The sequence below is a fragment of the Aedes albopictus genome, chromosome 2, assembly GCF_035046485.1.
Source record: "Aedes albopictus strain Foshan chromosome 2, AalbF5, whole genome shotgun sequence".
Classification (NCBI taxonomy): Eukaryota; Metazoa; Arthropoda; class Insecta; order Diptera; family Culicidae; genus Aedes; species Aedes albopictus.
In genome coordinates, this window is record NC_085137.1 from 354288535 (window position 1) to 354307980 (window position 19446).

Here is a 19446-nt window from a genome sequence, read left to right on the forward strand (position 1 = left end):
TGCCGAGGTCGGTCCTGCGATTCCGGTTGGAGGGTGACTTCCGGTTCACAGGCGCCCCACAGGCGTGTGTGTGTGTGTGTGTGTGTGTGTGTGTGTGTGTGTGTGTGTGTGTGTGTGTGTGTGTGTGTGTGTGTGTGTGTGTGTGTGTGTGTGTGTGTGTGTGTGTGTGTGTGTGTGTGTGTGTGTGTGTGTGTGTGTGTGTGTGTGTGTGTGTGTGTGTGTGTGTGTGTGTGTGTGTGTGTGTGTTTTTTTTTTTTTTTTTTTTCCTCCCAACCTCCCAAGCAGAGAAAACCGATTGGAAAAACTCTGCTACACCTTGACGCCTCAATCCCCCTGGTACCACTGATATGCGACTGCTTCAGGGGGGGCAATGCGCTCATGCGCTCTTCTGCTATTGTGCTCATGCACTTTTTGTCGCTTCTAAATTTGTTATTCTAGTCATTCTCGTTTTCGTACCTAACCTATCGCCATTCAGCGACACAGTTAGTACAAACATACACCAAATTTGTTATTCTAAAATTAAATTTGTTATTCTAGTCGTTCTCGTGTTCGTACCTAACCTATCGCCATTCAGCGACACAGTTAGCACAAACACACACCAAATTTGTTATTCTAATACCACCAGCAAGTACTTCGGATCATACTGAGTTTCTCCGAGGAACGGTGCCGTTTTAGCACTCCAGTTTTTCGCGCACGACTCGGATAGTCCCCGACGGTGGATCTACCCTACGCCGACAAAGACTTCCCCGGCAGTGGAACATCTTCCGAAACCGTTTCTTCCCGGACAGGTGCCGAGGTCTCTCCTGCGATTCCGGTTGGAGACTGGCTTCCGGTTCACAGGCGCCCCGACGACCAAGTTCCGGTGCTTCTCCGCGATATACTCGGTCTAGTCCCCGGCGGTGGACGGACCTAGCCTACTCCGACAGAGAAAGACCCCGACGGTGGAAGTTCTCTCGACACCGATGTTTTCATCCCGACCAGTAAGGTGCCGAAGTCGACCCGGCGATTCCGGTTGGTGGTAGACTTCCGGTTCACCGGCGCTCCGACGACCAAAAACCGGTACTACGCAACGGACGACTCAGTCATGTCCCCGGCGGTGGATCAAGCCTACTCCGATCGCGTTCCGGCGCTCTCTGGTCTTCGCGCCACTTCCTTTGCAGCGCGGACAGCATCCTCGTTACTGCTCTGTCGACAGCGTTCCACGTAGCTTCGTCGCGACACATTTCTTCGACAATGTTGTCGACTGTCAGGCCGCGCATATCCCTGCGCATCTCCGAGAACCTAGGGCATTCGAAGACGACGTGCGCCGGTGTTTCCTCCACGTTCACACACTCCGGACACAGAGGGGAAGACGCGTGACCGAATCGAAACAGGTACTTCCGGAAACAGCCGTGCCCGGACAGAAACTGCGTCAGATGGAAGTTCACCTCCCCATGCTTCCTGTTCACCCACGCCGACACATTTGGGATCAGTCGGTGGGTCCACCTTCCGTTCGCCGCATTGTCCCACTCTTGTTGCCACTTCACCAGCGAGTCCATTCTAGCAGCTGCTCTCGCATTCCTTACGTTACTCCGCCGATAGCACTCGACGTCTTCCTCTAGGGTGATGCAGATGGGCATCATCCCAGCGATAACGCATACAGCCTCCGACGAGATTGTTCTGTAGGCACTCGCGACTCTCATAGCCATGAGCCGGAACACACTGCCCAGCCTTCCACGGTTTCTCTTCGTTTTTAGCGCCGGAGCCCAGGCTGGCACTCCATACCTAAGTATTGAGGTTGCAACATTTGCCAAGAGGCGCCTCCTACTGCTTCTTGGACCGCCCGCGTTTGGCATAATCCTCGCTACTGTGTTAACCGCCTTCGCCGCCTTTTCGCAGGCATAGTCAACGTGCGCGTTAAAGTTTAAGCGGTCGTCGACCATCACGCCCAGGTGTGTGTGTGTGTGTGTGTGTGTGTGTGTGTGTGTGTGTGTGTGTGTGTGTGTGTGTGTGTGTGTGTACAAAAAAACTCACATCACTTTTTGGCAGTAAACCTCAACCGATTTTAACCCTCTAATACCCAAATTTTTCCAAATGTTCTGGAAGATGATTCTTTTTAATTCTCAATTTCGTGAATTTCAGTTTTGGATTTGTCTTGTTTTTATTTTCGAACATCCCTATACTTTTACATTTTTCCTGAAGGCCTATTTGGGGTACGGATTTTTTGAAATGAAAACATTTTGAGATTTTATGATTATTGTTGAAATATTTTTATTTTAAACTTTTTTCAAAGAAAATTTTATTTTCCGTGTAATTTTGAGGAAAATAATTATAGAGTGTATTCGATTCCCTTAAATTATTGAACTAGGGTAGAATGATTTGACAAAAATTTAAAATATGTTGATTGTAGCGATTCAATACAAAATAAACAATGACTTCTAAAAGGTGACTAATACATCAATTTTTCAATGATTTGAAAAAAAAATGTAAATACGCTTTAAAATACAACAAAAACCATTTTGAGATATACAAAACAGTCCTAAATATCAGCCAAAAATATAAAAAAAATGATTTTCTACAAAACAAAAAATACAAAAATGCTCAAACTATACCCCGTCTAAAGGCGGGGTTGGGTATTAGAGAGTTAATAACCGACGGTTTGTTCGACGCGGAATCTGGTCCGATTGTTTCCTATTGAAAATGGTTCGGATCGGTCCAGCCGTTCCGGAGTTATGGCCATTTAGGTGTTCCGGATCGGTACCTCAGGAAGTGAGCCAGATATGAAAACGCTCCAAACCCATCCATGCGACACATCAAATTTCGGCATTTTCAATAACTTGATGAATGGTAGGCAGGAAAATGGTCTCAGACCATATCTGAATCGATAGTGTCCCAGAACCGGTTCCGGGTGAGCCGCCGGAAGTGGCCAAACATAAAAGTGAACTAAACCCATGCGTGCGGCATATCAAACCGCTGCTTTCTTGATAACCTGATGAACAGTAAGCAAGAAAATAGTCTCAGACCATATCTGAACCGGTTGTGTTACGGAACCGGTTCTAGTGTCCCGCCGGGGAGGTGGCCTAGTATAAAAATCAACCAAAAACATACATGCGACATATCAAATAGTGGCTTTTTTGATATCCTGATGAACAGTTAGCAGGAAAATATTCTCAGAACATATCGGAACCGGTAGTGCTCCGGAACCGGTTCCAGGTGTTCCGCCTGAAGTGGTCAAATATAAAAGTGAACTAAACCCATGCATGCGACATATCCAACCGCGTCTTTTTTTATAACCTTATGCATAGTAAGTAGGAAAATATTCTCAGAGTGATCCGGAACCAGTTTCGGGTGTTCCGCCGGAAATGGCCAAATATAAAAGTGAATCAAACCCGTAATGCAACACATCAAATCGCGGATTTTTCGATAACCTGATGAATGGTTAGCAAGATTTTTTTTCAGACAATATCAGAAACTACCGATACTGTTCCGCAACCGATTATGGGTGTTCCACCGGTCAAATGTAAATCATAGATCATACTTTGGAAGACCTTTAGTGTACCGAAACCGGTTCCATGTGCTCCGCCGGAAGTGGTCAAATGTATAACGAAACCAAACGCATGCACGCAGCACAATAAAGAACGGCTTCTTCTATAACGCGAAGAACGGTCTGCAAGAAAATAGGTCACATTAAAGACTACCGTGATTTCGGGTGAAATTGATCGACTTGAGGGCCTTTTTTGTTTGTCAAAAATAAAGCTTTAAACTTTAAACAATTTGTAGAAAATGACCATCATCTGGCTCAAGTGTTGTTGAATGATGAGTTTACATGTTATACAGCCTATTAGTCACATATTTCTGTATTAAACTAATTATTTTCCGAAATTGCGTGTTAGGCGAACTTCAAAGACACTTTCATTTTTTTTACCGTAGCAGTATCGCACATGGAATAAATATTCGAATGAATGATTATAGCTGCCAAGTATTCGCTAAACCCGATTCCATCATCAAAATTTTTATAAATATTGAAATTTATGCATAAAATTGTACTTTTCCTGAAGTAATGATTTATTTGGTATGAAAATTGCACACTTTCAGGCGTTTTCCTATGATTTATTAAGGACAAGGTGTTTGGAGTACATAGCTCAAAATTTCTAGAGCACCGTTCTTTAGAACCGTTGAACGGATTTGGATGAAAATGCATCACGCTAATTGTTCAGTGGTTGTCAACAGCGTGATGCATTTTAATCCAAATTCGTTCAACGGTTCTAAAAAAAACGATGCTCTAGAAATTTTGAGCATGTACTCCAAATACCTTGTCCTTAAACTTTAAGTTTAAATAATTTAAAACTTACTAAACTTGTAAAAGTTTTGCATAGCTTTTCGCAATGTGGGGTGGGTAATTTGGATGGAAAAAATATTTTCATCACTTACAAAGGCATTTCACTGACTGATCAATTTCACCCCGAAACAAAAATTTCTGATTTTTTACTTTAAATTATATTTATTGCAATAAAATGATACGCAGTTTCGACCTCGTTGACTGATGAAAACCGTGGTCGTACGTACTTGTTTTAAAGCATTGAGTTTGACCATGTCGATAACTATTCAAAAATAAGAACCCAAAAACTGTGAAAAGTGATCAATTTCACCCGAAATCACAATACGTTTTACCCTGAATAAGAACGAAAAAGCCTTGTTCCAAAGAATTAACTTTGTAGATCCTGTCTGATATGCTCTTCATACTTTCTAGAGCTAATCGTCTAATCGTCACCGATCTTTCCGTTTTTTTGTTAAAAATGCGCGAGTAGTTCAAATAATAACACAAAAGAAAACAATTGGAACAAAACAAATAATATAATATGCTCCATCTTAGGATATCATTCGATTATTTTTTTTTTTTTTGAAAGGGAGAATTTGTCTAGCAATATGTAACAGGTAGCTTGAACATGTGGATAAGACTTTACCACACATTCCGGATTGCCTGTTTAATTTATTTACCAATAAATACGCTGCCACTGTTCCCAGACAAAATAAAGCAATTAACTTTGTATTACTGTTATCACTGTGACATCGATTTGCTTCTACGCGATCCTGCGCGTAAGCTCATTTATTTCCGTCAACCATATAATCTAATTGGAGCGAACAATACATAATTAAATCGGTACGCAACCCCCATCAACAAATTGCACGGAAGGGATAATCGATCCAATTACAGTTTATTCAATCATCACGCGGACAAACGGCCGATAATTGAGTATCCAAATTCATCGAGATGGATTTGGATGTCGCTGTATGTTGGGTGTTCCAGGTAATAGGCTGATGGATGATAAGCTGATAATTATACGACAGGCATTGATAAGTTATTACTAATTTGAGAAACTATTGGATTTGGATGCATCCATAGTTCATTTTTTTATTTAAGTCTAAGCTTACGATCCAGTTATTGACATATTAATACCAGAACCATAATATATACGACTAACAATATGGAACGAGCTCACCCATTAAATAATGAACATGTGAAATATAAAAAAATGCATCACCATCTTCCCGAACAGGAACAAATAACTGACACATAACTGCAGCATATTAAAGTCAGGTATCATACCAAGACGAGGTATTTGTCGGTTACCCTGTTATTGAAAATAGCTTGTTTTGGTATTTTGTAGATATTGATAAAATACCTCAACGAGTTTTTAGTTTGGAGTTGAGGACTGCTTGAGGTATTATTCAATTATGGAAAAATCGCTTTTTGTATGGAAAAATCACCGATTATTATTTAGGTATTGCCATATCTGATATTATTATTCACGTGTTATGCGCAGAATATACACCAGTTATTATTTTAGGTATTTTACCTTTTATACAGGGCTTCTTCATACCTCATTCAGGTTGTAGGTATTCGGTTTCCATACATGAGTTTGTTATTCAGCAGCTATTTTAGTGTAAAATTAGCATTTAAGTTAAAATACACGTTAACACAAACAAAAAAAGCAGCTATTTTCTCCTGCTCAGGTTACCAATATTCTGTGAAAAAGACGACGTTACGTCATTCTAAACCTAAATCTATTACACATTTATCAACTCTCACTCTCATTCCATGGCTGACATCATTCACATACAAGTCCTTCTCCGCCTTGTACTGTCTATCGCCAGGTGATGTTCCAGGTAAACCCAATCTGCTCGCCGGAAGTGCAAAACAATGTCGAAAGCTTGGCTACTTACCACCTTCCCGCTCTCGAACAGAGCCACAATAATGCTGGAGTCCTCACTGCTGGTGATAAGGTACTTATTATCCAGTGCCAGCGTACAGCACGTCACCGGAGCTATGTGTTCGCTGTATTGTTCGAAGCAAAATGGAGAAGATAGACAGAAAAGTAAGTAATTGACGTGTAAAATGAGACATACCGGGGGACAAATGCAAATAACCCATCATCCCAGGTAAGCAACTAACAACGGCAGCCGTTGGTTGCGGCGCTCTTTCCAAGAATTAAAAGAAAAGTTATCCCCATCATCACAGTCTCACACTTTTTTTTGTCGTGCGAACCAGCTTCTGTAAGCAGCTCTACAATACATGTTGTTGATGAATTGACGGCTGTAGGTAACAAGGACGGAGCTCATTAAATTACCGGTAATGAAATCAGAGTTAGATTCCAAGACAACCGGAAACTTCCAGCTGGTTGCAGCAGACGGGCAAGGTGTTTGGACTAGGGAGGTGAAGAGCGCAGTGTGTATAAGGTTGCGCTGTTTGGCGCGGCAGGCTAATTGACACGTGCTCGCATTTCTTTGATGTAGTTAAATATTAGAAACGGTGTGAAAAGAAATTAATTAAATTATTTTGTTGGGGTTGAAATTTTTCTGAATACATATGTGAATGCTGCGTAAATAAATTTTAAATGTCTGTTTTACGCCGACTGTAAGCTCAGGGACAAAAGACTGAATGACACAACGTCAAAAAGACAAGAAGGTCGAAAGAAGTTGCTTCATGTGACCATCTATATAAAAAAGTGCTCCATAATTTTTGTTTGTTTTTTTTTTCTACGACCTTTTTGTAGATGGCTCCATGAAGAAGAGAATGAACTTTACCAAAAGTTAGCATGGACAATTGCATAACAATGGTTTTCCAGAATCTAGTTCAATTGTTTGCAAACCCGAGTAGGTGAGAAAATCTAACGAATAACACATTCAGTTATTAACCTTCACGTACCCGACCCCCAACATCTCATTTTCAATATGCTGGCATTCCGAGAGTTTTAATCCAATTTTTTGAAGTCCCCATCAATCGATCATAAACTGGTGCAAGTCCGGAACCATTTCGGAGATATTCCGGATTGTACTGGGGTCAGGGAGGGTGCCGAAATGGCTTTAAATGATTATTTCATGTGTTATTGTGTTTGAACCATCGATTTTTAGCTGAATTTTCATTATGAACAATAAAACACAACTGCGATAATCAAATTTGAATAAGTTGACCCATCCGGATCACCGTGACAGGTTCCGCGGGGGCCTCATTGGGGACACTTCTGGTTTTAATCCAAAACATGTCGTGCGACATATCAATCTGATATGGCCGCTCCGGAACACCTGAAATAGATTCTGCGGGAGTCTCTCAAACACATTAACACACGAAATAATCACTTTTAGCCATTTGACAAAACATACCCCTTCCACACACCCTGACCCCAGTACAATCCGGAATATCTCCGGAATAGTTCCGGATATTACATGACCACTTGAGTGTAATAAATTAACACCAATTTATGATCGATTAAGAGCGACTTCAAAAAAAAATCGGATGAAAATTGACGAAATGCCAGCATTTTCAAAATGAGTTGTCGGGGGCGGGTATGTGAAGGTTAATAATTGAATTACTGAAGAATAAAGACTGATATTGGTTTGATTGAGATAAGAGGTAAAACATTAGAAATAATATCAAAATCTAGTATGGAGAAGTGTTCAATAATAGCTCGTTAAGATATTACAAGATCAGAACAATAGCAGACAAGATTTGTTGACCTTTTTCTTGAAAAAATAAAAAAATGCCAACACCCTGCATCGAACCTACGACCTTAGGCTTCACAAGCGGCGATGCTTACCACTCAACTGCGGCTCACTGTTGTGGATGTCATGACAACAAGAACATGAAGTTTTTCGTTTCCCCAGCTCGGAAAGGGGCACATGGCATTTCACTAACATTGAGCCATCTCCATGGGTGTATGTGTTCCATTTCGTGCAGAAGAGCTAAATTTGTTCTTACGTGGAAATTTTCAGATATTTCGAAAAGAACAAGAACTGATATCATATCTTTTTGAGTTATTGGTTCGATATTCTTTATTTTTTTGAATAACACATCAAAATCACATCGAGCTATGACAGCAAAAATTGTTCGAATTGAGCTTCGATTTAGATATTCTCGTCGTCCTTACGGAAATAAAAACAATAGAGAACTTTCGAAAAATAACGCAGTTTTTTGAAAAATCCATCGGCACCTCCAGTGAGAATTATCCAATTTCATTGATTCTTTGAGATATCCATTTGGGAATTTCTTTGAAAATTCTTTATTTTTTTCATTATAACAGTGGTTTTTAAAACTTTAAGCTCGCGGAGCACTTTTTGGAAAAAAATGCAATGCGATGCACCAGGTCATTTCAAGTATGACGTCTTCTTCTTCTTTTTCTTCTTCTTCTTTATGGTTGTACGTCCCCACTGGAACTTGACCTGCCTCGCGTCAACTTAGTGTTCTTTAAGCACTTCCACAGTTATTATTTGAAGGGCTTTCTTTGCCTGCCATTGCATGAATTTGTATATTGGGAGACAATCAAAATGATACACTATGCCCAGGGTGTCGAGAAGATTTTTCCGACCGGAACGGGAATCGAACTCGCCGTCTCCGGATTGGCGATCCATAGCTTCGCCACTAGGTAAACTGGACCAGTATGACCATCTATATAAATAGGTTGTATCTATTTTTTTGTTTTTTTTTCTGTTTTTGGACTTTTTGTATATGACTCCATGAACAAGCGAATAAGCTACAGCAAAATATAACAAGCAATTGCATAAAAATGGTTTTCTAGGCAAATTGTGAGATGAGAGAATCAAAAAAACATCTAGAGAATCTTCGCAGATTTCTGCAAATTCGGTCGACAACTGCTGTGAGAATTGTACAATTTCTTTAATCTATTTGAGAACTTATTTAAAAATTCCTTCAACTTGTCAACAGATCAGGAGTTTGCAGAACTTTTGGCTCGCGGAGCACTTTTTGGAAATAAATTGCAACTCAATGCACCAGGTCATTATAGTTAAATAATGGAATTTTTAATAGAATGAAACTGTTGTATTTTTTATGTTTCTCCTATATAGATGTGATTGTGACACTGACTTGTATTTTGTTTTAACAACTTGCCGGAGCTTAGTACGATTAACACTTTTATTGCGGTGTATATTTCTAAAAAATACTCAGGCAAAATCCTTCGAAATGCTGAGTAGATTCGTAGTGAAATTCCTAAAACATTAGTGGGAAGTTTTGACGGCTTCCTAGCAAGATCCTCTGTGAAATACTGCGGTGACCTCTGTATAAATACAAGCAAGAGTTTTTGATAGGCGTTTTACCAAGACCTTCACTTCACTGGGTATCTGGAGTAATTCACGGAAAGTATCACTACAATATCATTGAAAGCTTCTTTTTTGGAACTTTGACATATTTCCAACAAGCTGTTTGGTCAGCGTAAATTTTTCTCTCACCTCTGTGAGGAGCACCTTCTAATATTTTTACCGTGGGCCTTTTACCTAGGACCTCTGGGTAATACTTTCTATTTATTTTTGGTTTACTAGGAGACTTTTTGCCTTGATAACTGTATTGCAACTTCTTCGGGGATTTCTTTTATTTTGTTCTGACGAAAATTAATTTAATTTTTTTCTATCGATTTTTTTTTCGATCGAAATCGAAATCTATCGAAATTACACGCGTGCCGCTGTCCGATCACTTTTGCACATTTTGAACGCATTGCCACACCCAAACCTGTGAACGAAAACTTTTTGTATTTCGTATACGTAAATTCAGCATATTAGTAGTTCCATGTCAAAAAATAGGCTCAATCCATCAGCGCAAACCAAAGTTATAGCATCCCAAACTTGGCCATTTTGTATGATAAACGGCGTTTTTTTTTTCCTTCTAAGCCATAGGGGGATAAATCTGCTCATCAGACACCCTAACAGGAAGGTTAGGGTAGTGTGGGTTTAAGGCCGTCTTCTACAATGCCGGTAGAAGCCAGGACTACTCTCTCCTCGACCCACTAAAACACATTCCTATGGTCGCCAAACCCTACGTCTCTCCGGAACCACCAAAAAGGTATTGCTTCAGAGAGGGGCTAGTGCATATCGCACCCTCAAGGTTAGCTGCCGTAGCCTAGCAGCAACGAACATCGATGACTCGCTCTGGAGAGTCCACCACGGTAGCATGCTGGCGCTTAGCCAGTTTCCCGAGTGGTCCTCGCCACTCCCTTTGTCCTCGGAAGGCGGGCAGGGTCAACCCCGCCCGCGCCCTACTGCTGAGCGGACATCAAGAACTGATGCCCACATACAACCCGATCTGACCTGCTGAAGGCAAGGGTATCACTACCCTTCAGGCCTTATCAGATGCATCCGTAGGTTGCAGACAGCAGGGTCTCACCTACCCCGACCCTTGCCGGGGACCCCTTTCCAACCGCGGGCTCAGATCCAACCCAGTAGACCGACGCCACGACAGCACCTCTACCGGGACTTCCTCTCCGCGGCCACTTAATCGCTGTAAGGGTCGATCTCGACCGCAGGGCACCGGTATGACCTACGAAGCCGACTTCGAACCCCTGGACCACCTCTTGTATTGCATCTGGACTAGCCATTCTCCGAGTCCACGCGCCACCTCCTCTGTAGCTCCCAGACGATATGGGTGATAGCCGTTGAAACGGCATTCCAGCTAATCTCATCCCTACACATTCTCTGGACCAAGTTGTCCGGAGTTGTGTCCTCCCCGCATGTGGCAAGCATGCGGTCACGCATTGTGCGAAAACGCGGGCACACGAACAAAACGTGTTCCGCCGTTTCCTCTAAACCATTGCACACTGGGCATTCGGGAGAATCCGCATGCCCGAACCGGTGTAGATACTGTCGGAAGCAACCATGACCTGTAAGGACCTGTGTCAGGTGGAATGTAACTTGCCCATGGCGCCTATTAATCCAACTATCTACCCTCGGTATCAACCTATGGGTCCACCTTCCTTTGGTGGAACTGTCCCACGCGCGCTGCCATTTGACCATAGAGGCCATCCTGACAGTCTTGCGTATGCCTCTTGTGCCGCGCATTTCGAAGCACTCCATATCCTCACTGATAAGAATGCTGATGGGCACCATACCAGTAATGACACAGAGAGCGTCGTGTGACACGGTACGGTACGCGCTTGCAACCCTCAGACACATAAGCCTGTAAGTACTTTCCAGCTTCCGTCGGTAGCATTCAGTACTTAGCGCGGTACCCCACGCCGGGCCGCCATACCTAAGTATGGACGTAGCAACACTAGCCAGAAGCTTGCGCTTACTGGCGTACACCGCTGAGCTATTGGACATCATCCGGGACAGTGCCGCAATAGCTGTGGAGGCTCTTTTACAGGCATATTCGACGTGGCTACCGAAGGTAAGCTTATCGTCGATCATCACGCCCAAGTGCTTGACAGAGCGCTTCGACAGGATAGTGCACTCTCCTACACTGATCTCCGTCTGCTGCGCCGACTGCATGTTGTTAACAACCGTCACCTCTGTCTTGTGGTGAGCCAGCTCCAGTTTTCTGGACCGCATCCACGCCTCCACAACCTTGATCGAGTGGTCGGTAGTCAACTTCACCTCCTCGATCGTTTCACCGTAGACTTCGAGCGTAATATCGTCGGCAAATCCGACAATCACCACTCCCACTGGGTACTCTAACCTCAACACCTCGTCGTACATGACATTCCATAACACCGGACCCAGGATGGAACCTTGCGGGACTCCTGAGGTTATGTGAAAGCACTTCCGACCCACCTCCGTGTCGTATACTAGTACGCGATTCTGGAAGTAGCTTCCGAGAATCTTGTACAAGTACTCCGGTATCCCCAGACGCAAGAGCGCATCGGCAATAGCAGCCCAACTGGCGCTATTAAATGCATTCCTTACATCCAGAGTCACTACCCCGCAGAAGCGAATTCCCCTCCTCTTAGGCTCGAGTGCTTTCTCGGCGGTTTTTGTAATCGACAAGATAGCGTCTATGGTGGACCTCCCCTTCCGGAAGCCATACTGGTTGCTCGAAAGACCATTTACGCCCTCAGTGAACCGCAACATTCTATTGAGGATGATCTTTTCGAGCACCTTCCCCGCCGTGTCAATCAAGCATATTGGTCTATATGCCGACGGGTCTCCGGGTGGTTTCCCCGCCTTTGGCAATAGTACCAGGCTCTGCCTCTTCCAAGCTTCTGGGAAAACTCCCTCGTCCAGGCATTTCTGCATAGCAGACCTGAACATCTCGGGAGCTTCTGCAATAGCTACTTTTAAGGCCAGGTTCGGAACTCCGTCCGGACCTGGGGCCTTACCTACGCTTAGCTATCCCCGCAAGTTCCACATCGGTGACCCTTTCCTCATCGCCAGCCCCAGTCCCCGGCTGTCCTACGAAAGGAGGCCAAGGACTAGGATCATGACGCGGAAAAAGTCCTCCAATGATCCCCTCCAACATCTCTGGAGATTGCTCTGTAGGAGCCATCACACCTCTCGTCTTGGCCATAACGATCCTGTAGGCATCACCCCACGGGTTCGTATTGACACTCTGACAGAGACCCTCAAAGCAGGCCTTTTTGCTTGCTCTTATCTCGGTCTTGAGCGCGGCTTTTGCAGCGGCGAACACCACCCGCCGTTCGTTTCGCTCTTCCTCTGATCGTGCTCGCTGCATCCGCCGCCTAGCCCGTAGGCAGGCGCGGCGCAGGTCCGCAATCGCGTCGGTCCACCAGTAAGCCGGTGGCCTCCCATTTCTAGGGTGGACTCGCCTAGGCATGGTCGCATCACACGCACGTGAGAGCACCGCTACCAGCTCGTCGCCGTCTAAACCGAGTAAGTTTCGCTCACGGCGGAGCGCTTCCCTAAATACCTCTTCGTCGAAGTATGATGTCTTCCACCTACGAGGGCTTGGCCTTGGCCTAGCCGCCTCTTCTTCTATCCGCTGTCTGCTGTTGTTGTAGTCGATACTGTAGCGAACCGCCAGGTGGTCGCTGTGAGTGTAGCCATCGTCTACTCTCCAGTTCGGACTACTTGTTAGGCCAGGACTACAAAAGGTCACGTCAATAATTGACTCCGCTCCATTTCGACTATAGGTACTCTTGGTACCGACGTTAGCCAAGTCGACATCTAAGATGGCCAGTGTTTCTAGCAGCATCTGACCCCGCTGGTTCGTGAAACGGCTTCCCCATTCCACAGCCCAGGCATTAAAGTCACCCGCTATTACCACCGGCCTTCGCCCTGTTAGCACGGTCGTTAAGCGGTCCAGCATTTGCGTGAACCGCTCGATCGGCCACCGCGGAGGCGCATAACAGCTACAGAAGAAGACCCCGTTTACTTTGGCGACCACGAAGCCCTCATAGGTAGTAGACACCAACTCCTGCACGGGGTATTTACCCGTCGTCCATATCGCCGCCATTTTCCTGGTCCCATCCGAGGCCCAGTTGCCGTTGCCGGCGGGTACTCGGTATGGGTCCGAAATGATGGCGATATCCGTCTCCCACTCAGAAACCGCCTGACAAAGCAGTTGCTGAGCCGCATCACAGTGGTTCAGGTTCAGCTGCGTTACCTGCACTGTGATTTGTTGTTCACTGCGGCTTTCTTAAAGGCCGGGCACCCTGGACCACCCATCGCATGTCTGTTTTTCGAGGTTTTCCCGGTACAGATCATGCAGATGGGCGGACTCGTGCAGCTTTGGGCCTTATGACCTTCAGCGCCGCATCGCCTACACAGTTTGCGCCTGTCGGGGCCTTTGCAGTCCCACGACTTGTGTCCTGGTTCCAGACACCTAAAGCAAACCTCTGGTGGCTCGTGGAATGTCAAAGGACATACGCACCAGCCCACCTTTATCCGCCCTACTTTAACGGACTTTTTAACGTCCGCCACAGGTAGCTGAACCAGAGCTATCTGTGTCCCTGCTGGCCCCTTCCGCAGCCTGACGGCTGTGGCGGCCACCTGAACATCGCACTGTTGCCGCAGTGCCGTGACGAGCTCTTCCGCTTCGGTGATCTCGTCTAGGTCTTTGACCTTCAGAGTCGCCTCATGCGTAAGAGCCCTCACCTCCACTCCATCACCAAGGACCTCTTCTGCCAGCCTCTTGTAGGCGGCGCCCTTGTGATCCTTCTCGCGCTTAAGCTCCAGGATCATTTCGCCCGTACGAGTACGTCTGATACTGCGTACGTCGGCTCCAAGACCCTCAAGCTTGGCGTCGCACCTCATCGCCTTCAAGACGTCCGAGTATTTCGACTGTTCGGTCTTGATGACGATAGCGTCACCTTTTTCGCACCTGGCACCTGCCTTCCTACGCCTTGGCTTGGCGACCTGCACTTCTGCCTGCGGATTACCCTTCTTCTTCCTCTTCCGCTCTACCTTTGTCCAAGGAGGGTCCTCTCCTTGGATCGCCCTGCTCTGTGGCTGCTGAGGGCCCACCATTGGTCGCAACCCCTTGTTCCCATCATTCCGGGACGGGCCGGCCTTTTCAGGCCCACCCTTCCCAGCTTTCCGGGAAACCTGGCTGGGGTCCGACTTTCCGACGTTACCACCGGCTTTCGGGGTTATTATACGCCTGGCCTTGCGGGCGCCGCCAGACAGCTCCTCACCTGACGGCTGCCTCGCCCGCTTCTGCGAATGCTTGTCGCTTTTGTCGCGAGCACTCGCTTCCACTCTCTTCGGACTACCCGCGAAGGAGAAGGCCTCCGTTTGTGTAAACTTAGACGCTTTCTCCTTTGCGGGTTCCGCCGCTGCTGCAGCCAGCAACGCAACCGCGTGCTCCTGCTTGGCATCATCGACAGACGCCCTAAGCCGAAGCAAGGCCGTTTTCAGGTCCTTGCTTATATTCGACTTAGTTGTCGCAAAGTCGATAATTTTGCCAAGCTGCTGCTCAGCTACCTCAAATGCGGGCCGTCCTTTTTCTGCAGCTTGGCTGATGGCCCTCAGCAACCATGCTCCGTCCATGACCTCCGCTGGCTGGCTTGCCGTGGAGTGGACAGGAGCTCCCACGCTTGAGCTGCGTAAGCAGCTTCCAGCACCTGACTCCTCGCTTCTCCTTGTAGGAGACCTCATCAACCCGCTTCTTGCGAAGGGGTTGATCGCACCGCTACTTCCACCTGTATTTTGATTCTTAAGATTTTTACTCATATTTGATTCCCACGAGTCGCACGAGAAAGAATGTCCACCACGCCAGAGCTCTGCATTAACGCGGTAAGGGACAGCTTACTGTGGGGGGTGCCCAGGTGCCCCACAGGCTCCGTTAAAGATCGAGCATCTTTTTCACCCCCTCGATCACTCATTCCTCGGCACGGGTCGCTTGACACCTTGAATTGGGGTTAGTAGTCCTATTCTTAGCCGGCAACTACACGGCTGACTCGCAAGCGGGGGGGTGCGTCAGGCCCCAGGACATCCGTCCCTGCTGCCCGAGACAAATGATAAACGGCGTTTGTCCAATCAATTGTGCACCACAGTGTACATACATATAAACATACAAATAGACAAACATACAAACATATAAACTTACAAGCATAAAAACATACTATCATACATACATCGACTTTTGTATGTATTGATTAACCTTCACATACCCGACCCCCGACAACTCATTTTCAAAATGCTGGCATTTCATCAATTTTCATTCGATTTTTTTGAAGTCGCCCTTAATCGATCATAAATTAGTGCAAGTTTATTACACTCAAGTGGCCATGTAATATCCAGAACCATTCCGGAGATATTTCGGATTGTACTGGGGTCAGGGGGTGTGGGAGGGGTCTGTTTTGCCAAATGACTAAAAGGGATTATTTCGTGTATTATTGTGTTTGAGAGGCCCCAGCGGAACCTGTTTCAGGTGTTCCAGAGCGGTTGCTACATACTTCAGTCATTTTTTTTCGGTTCCATTCTCTTGAAATCATGAAGTTTGATACGTCGCCCGGCATGTTTTAATTGCAAACCAGAAATGTCCCCGATGTCACCCCTGTGGAACCTATGCTAGATGTTCCGGGTTGGCCATATTAGTTGATACAGACTTCAGTGTATCGTTTCTGATTCAGTCATTCGAAATCATGAAGTTTGATATGTCGCACGACATGTATTGGATGAAAACCAGTAGTGTCCCTAATGAGGCCCCGTGGAACCTGTCACGGTGATCCGGATAGGTCAACTTATTCAAATCTGGTTACCGCAGTTGTGTTTTATTGTTCACAATAAAAATTCCGCTGAAAATCGATGGTTCAAACATAATAACACACGAAATAATCATTTTTAGCCATTTCGGCACCCTACCTGACCCCAGTACAATCCGGAATAACTCCGGAATGGTTCCGGATATTGTATGGCCACTTGGGTGTAATAAACTTGCACCAATTTATGGTCGATTAAGGGCGACTTCAAAAAAGTTGGATGAAAATTGACGAAATGCCAGCATTTTGAAAATGAGATGTTGGAGGTCGGATATGTGAAGGTTAACAACTCTGCCAAACAAATGAACTACTAGCAAGGTACAAAACCTTAACTAAACTATATTGTCCACAATGAGCAAGGTAAATGGAATTGCCAAAGGAACCCATATAATGTATTCTAGTGGAATTCTTGGAGAAATTTCTGAAGGAGTATTTTAAGAAACTCATTAACGAATTTTAAGATATTATTTTCCTGAAGGAATTCCAGGAGGAATCCCTGAAGCAAGTTCCTGGGAGAATCTCTAGAGATAATCCTGGAGAAATGTATGGAGAAACTTCTAAATCAATTCCTGACGCAACTCCAGGAAGAATTCTTGAATAAGATCCAACAGGAAATCCTGAAGAAATTCATGGATAATTTTTTTTGGATGAATTCTTGGAGCAATCCCTGGAAAAAAAAACAGGAGAAATCTCCATAGGAATACTGGGAGGAATTGCTGAATAATTTTCTGAAAATATCCATTGAGAAATTCCAGGAGGATTTCCTGGAAAAACCCTTGGAGAAATTTCTGGAGGATTTCCTGGAGAATAATTACCTGGAGGAACCCCTGAAGTAGTTCCTGGGCGAATCTCTGAAAGAATTCCTGGAGGAACGTCTGGAGGAATCCCTGAAAAATTCCTGATAGTATTCCTGGAGAATTTCCTGGAAGAATTGCTGAAGAAATTCCTGGAGGAATTGCTGACATAATTACATGTCCAGGAGCAATTCCTAAAGATTTTTTTCTGGAGGAATTCCTGAAAAATCCTAGGGTATTTCCTGCAGGAATTCCTGGATGAAATCCTGAAAATATCTGAAAAATGACACGAGCGGAATTTCTGGAGGAATTCCTGAAGAAATCCTTGCGGGAATCCTTGAATAAAATTGTGAAGAAATCCCTGGAGGAATATCTGGGGGAATCCCTGAAAAATTCCTGATGGTATTCCAGGAAGTTCTCCTCCTGGAAGAATTTCTGAAGAAATCCTTAAAACATTTCCTGGAATAATCCTTGGAGGAACTTCTGGAGGATTTCCTGGAGTAATCCATGGGAAAATCCTTGGAGAAATTTATGCAGAAATCTCTGGAGAAATTCCTGAAGCGATTCCTGATGGAATCTCAGGAGAAATTCCTAGAGGAATTTTTGTTGAAATTCTTGCTACAATTACTGGATGAATTTGGGAAACTCTGTCTAGAGGAACTCTGAGAGGAATTTGTGTAAAAATCCCCTAAAAATTACTGGAGGAATTTCTAGAGAAATTTCTGCAGAAATTCGTAGAGGATTCCTGAAGAAATTGCAGATGGAATCCTTGGAGAAATCCTGAATGAATACCAAGAAAATTTATTGGATACTAAGAAGTATACCTGGTGGAATTCTTGTAAAAAATATGGGACGAATACCTTAAGAAATATCTGGAGAGATCTCATGAGGAAATTCTAGAATCCTAGATAAATTTCAGCAGGATTCTTTGGAGAAAGTTCTGGAGAAATTCCTGGAGGAATTCTTGGAGGGAGTCTTGGAGGAATCCTTAGAAAAAAATCAGAAGAAATCTTTCTAGAATTCCCAAAAGAAATCTTAGAGAATTTTCAGGAGGAATCCTTGTGGGAGTTCTTGGAGAAATCCCTGAAGGAATTCCAGGAGGAATCCCTGAAGCAAGTTCCTGGGAAAACCTCTAGAGAGAATCCTGGAGAATGGCCTGAGAAACTACTAAACCAATTCCTGACGTAACTCCTGGAAGAATTCTTGAATAAGACCCAACAAGAAATCCTGAAGAAATTCATGGAGAAATTTCTTGGATGAATTCTTGGAGCAATCCCTGGAAAAAATACTGGAGAAATCTCCATAGGAATTTTGGGAGGAATTGCTGGAGAAATTTCTGAAAACATCCCTTAAGAAATTCTAGGAGGATTTTCTGGAAGAACCCTTGGAGAAATTTCTGGAGGATTCCCTGGAGGATAATTACCTGGAGGAACCCCTGAAGCAAATCCTGGACGAATCCCTGATGGAATTCCTGGAGGAATGTCTAAAGGAATCCCTGAAAAATTCCTAATAGTAATTCTGGAGAATTTCCTGGAGGAATTACTGACATAATTACATGTCCAGGAGCAATTCCTAGAGAATTTCCTGCAGGAATTCCTGGATAAAATTCTGGAGGAATGCCTGGAAGAATTCCTAAAGGTATTCCTGTGAGAATTGCTTCTTGGATGAGTTACTGGAGTTATGAGGAATTTCCAGAGGAATCTGAAGAAATCGCAGATAGAATCCTTGGAGAAATCCTGAATGAATACTAAGAAGATTCATTGAAGGGACTCCTTGAGGAATCCCCGTAGCAGTTCCTGAAGGAATCCCTGTAGCAATTCCTAGAGGCATTCCTAAGGGAATCCCTAAATAGTTCCTTGAGGAAGTACTGGATTAATTCCTGGAGGAGTTCCTGAAAGAATTCCAAGAGGAACATCTTTAAAAGTGTTGCTGAGAGAATCTTTGAAGGACTTTTTAAATAAGGGAACGTCAATAAATTACGTCACATTTTTAGGGGGGAGGGGGGGTTCAGCAAAGCGTGACGGCCCATACAAAAATTTTAGAGGTCTCATACAAAAAGTGTGACATAGGGGGGAGGGGGTTGGAAATGGGCAATTTTTGCGTGACGTAATTTATGGACGTTCCCTTAATCCGTGGAGTTGTTCCTGGAAGAAACACAGAAGAAATTCCCGGGTGAATCCCTGGAGGAGTTTTTGAAGGAAAACATGGAGGAATTTCTGAAGAAAACCCCTGAG

General features: G+C 44.5%; 1 protein-coding gene across 2 annotated transcripts in view; it reads right to left on the minus strand.

Moving 5' to 3' along the window:
* Positions 1-19446, minus strand: part of LOC109416238 (protein qui-1) — a 378767-nt gene that overhangs the window by 50135 nt on the left and 309186 nt on the right. For both annotated transcript variants that reach the window (XR_009997894.1, XM_062852727.1), the window contains exon 15: positions 6205-6316. Coding sequence is in view for 1 of the 2 variants with exons in the window: in XM_062852727.1 (XP_062708711.1) it covers positions 6205-6316 (112 nt within the window). In the remaining variant the exon portion in view is untranslated. The remainder of the gene's footprint in view (positions 1-6204; positions 6317-19446) is intronic.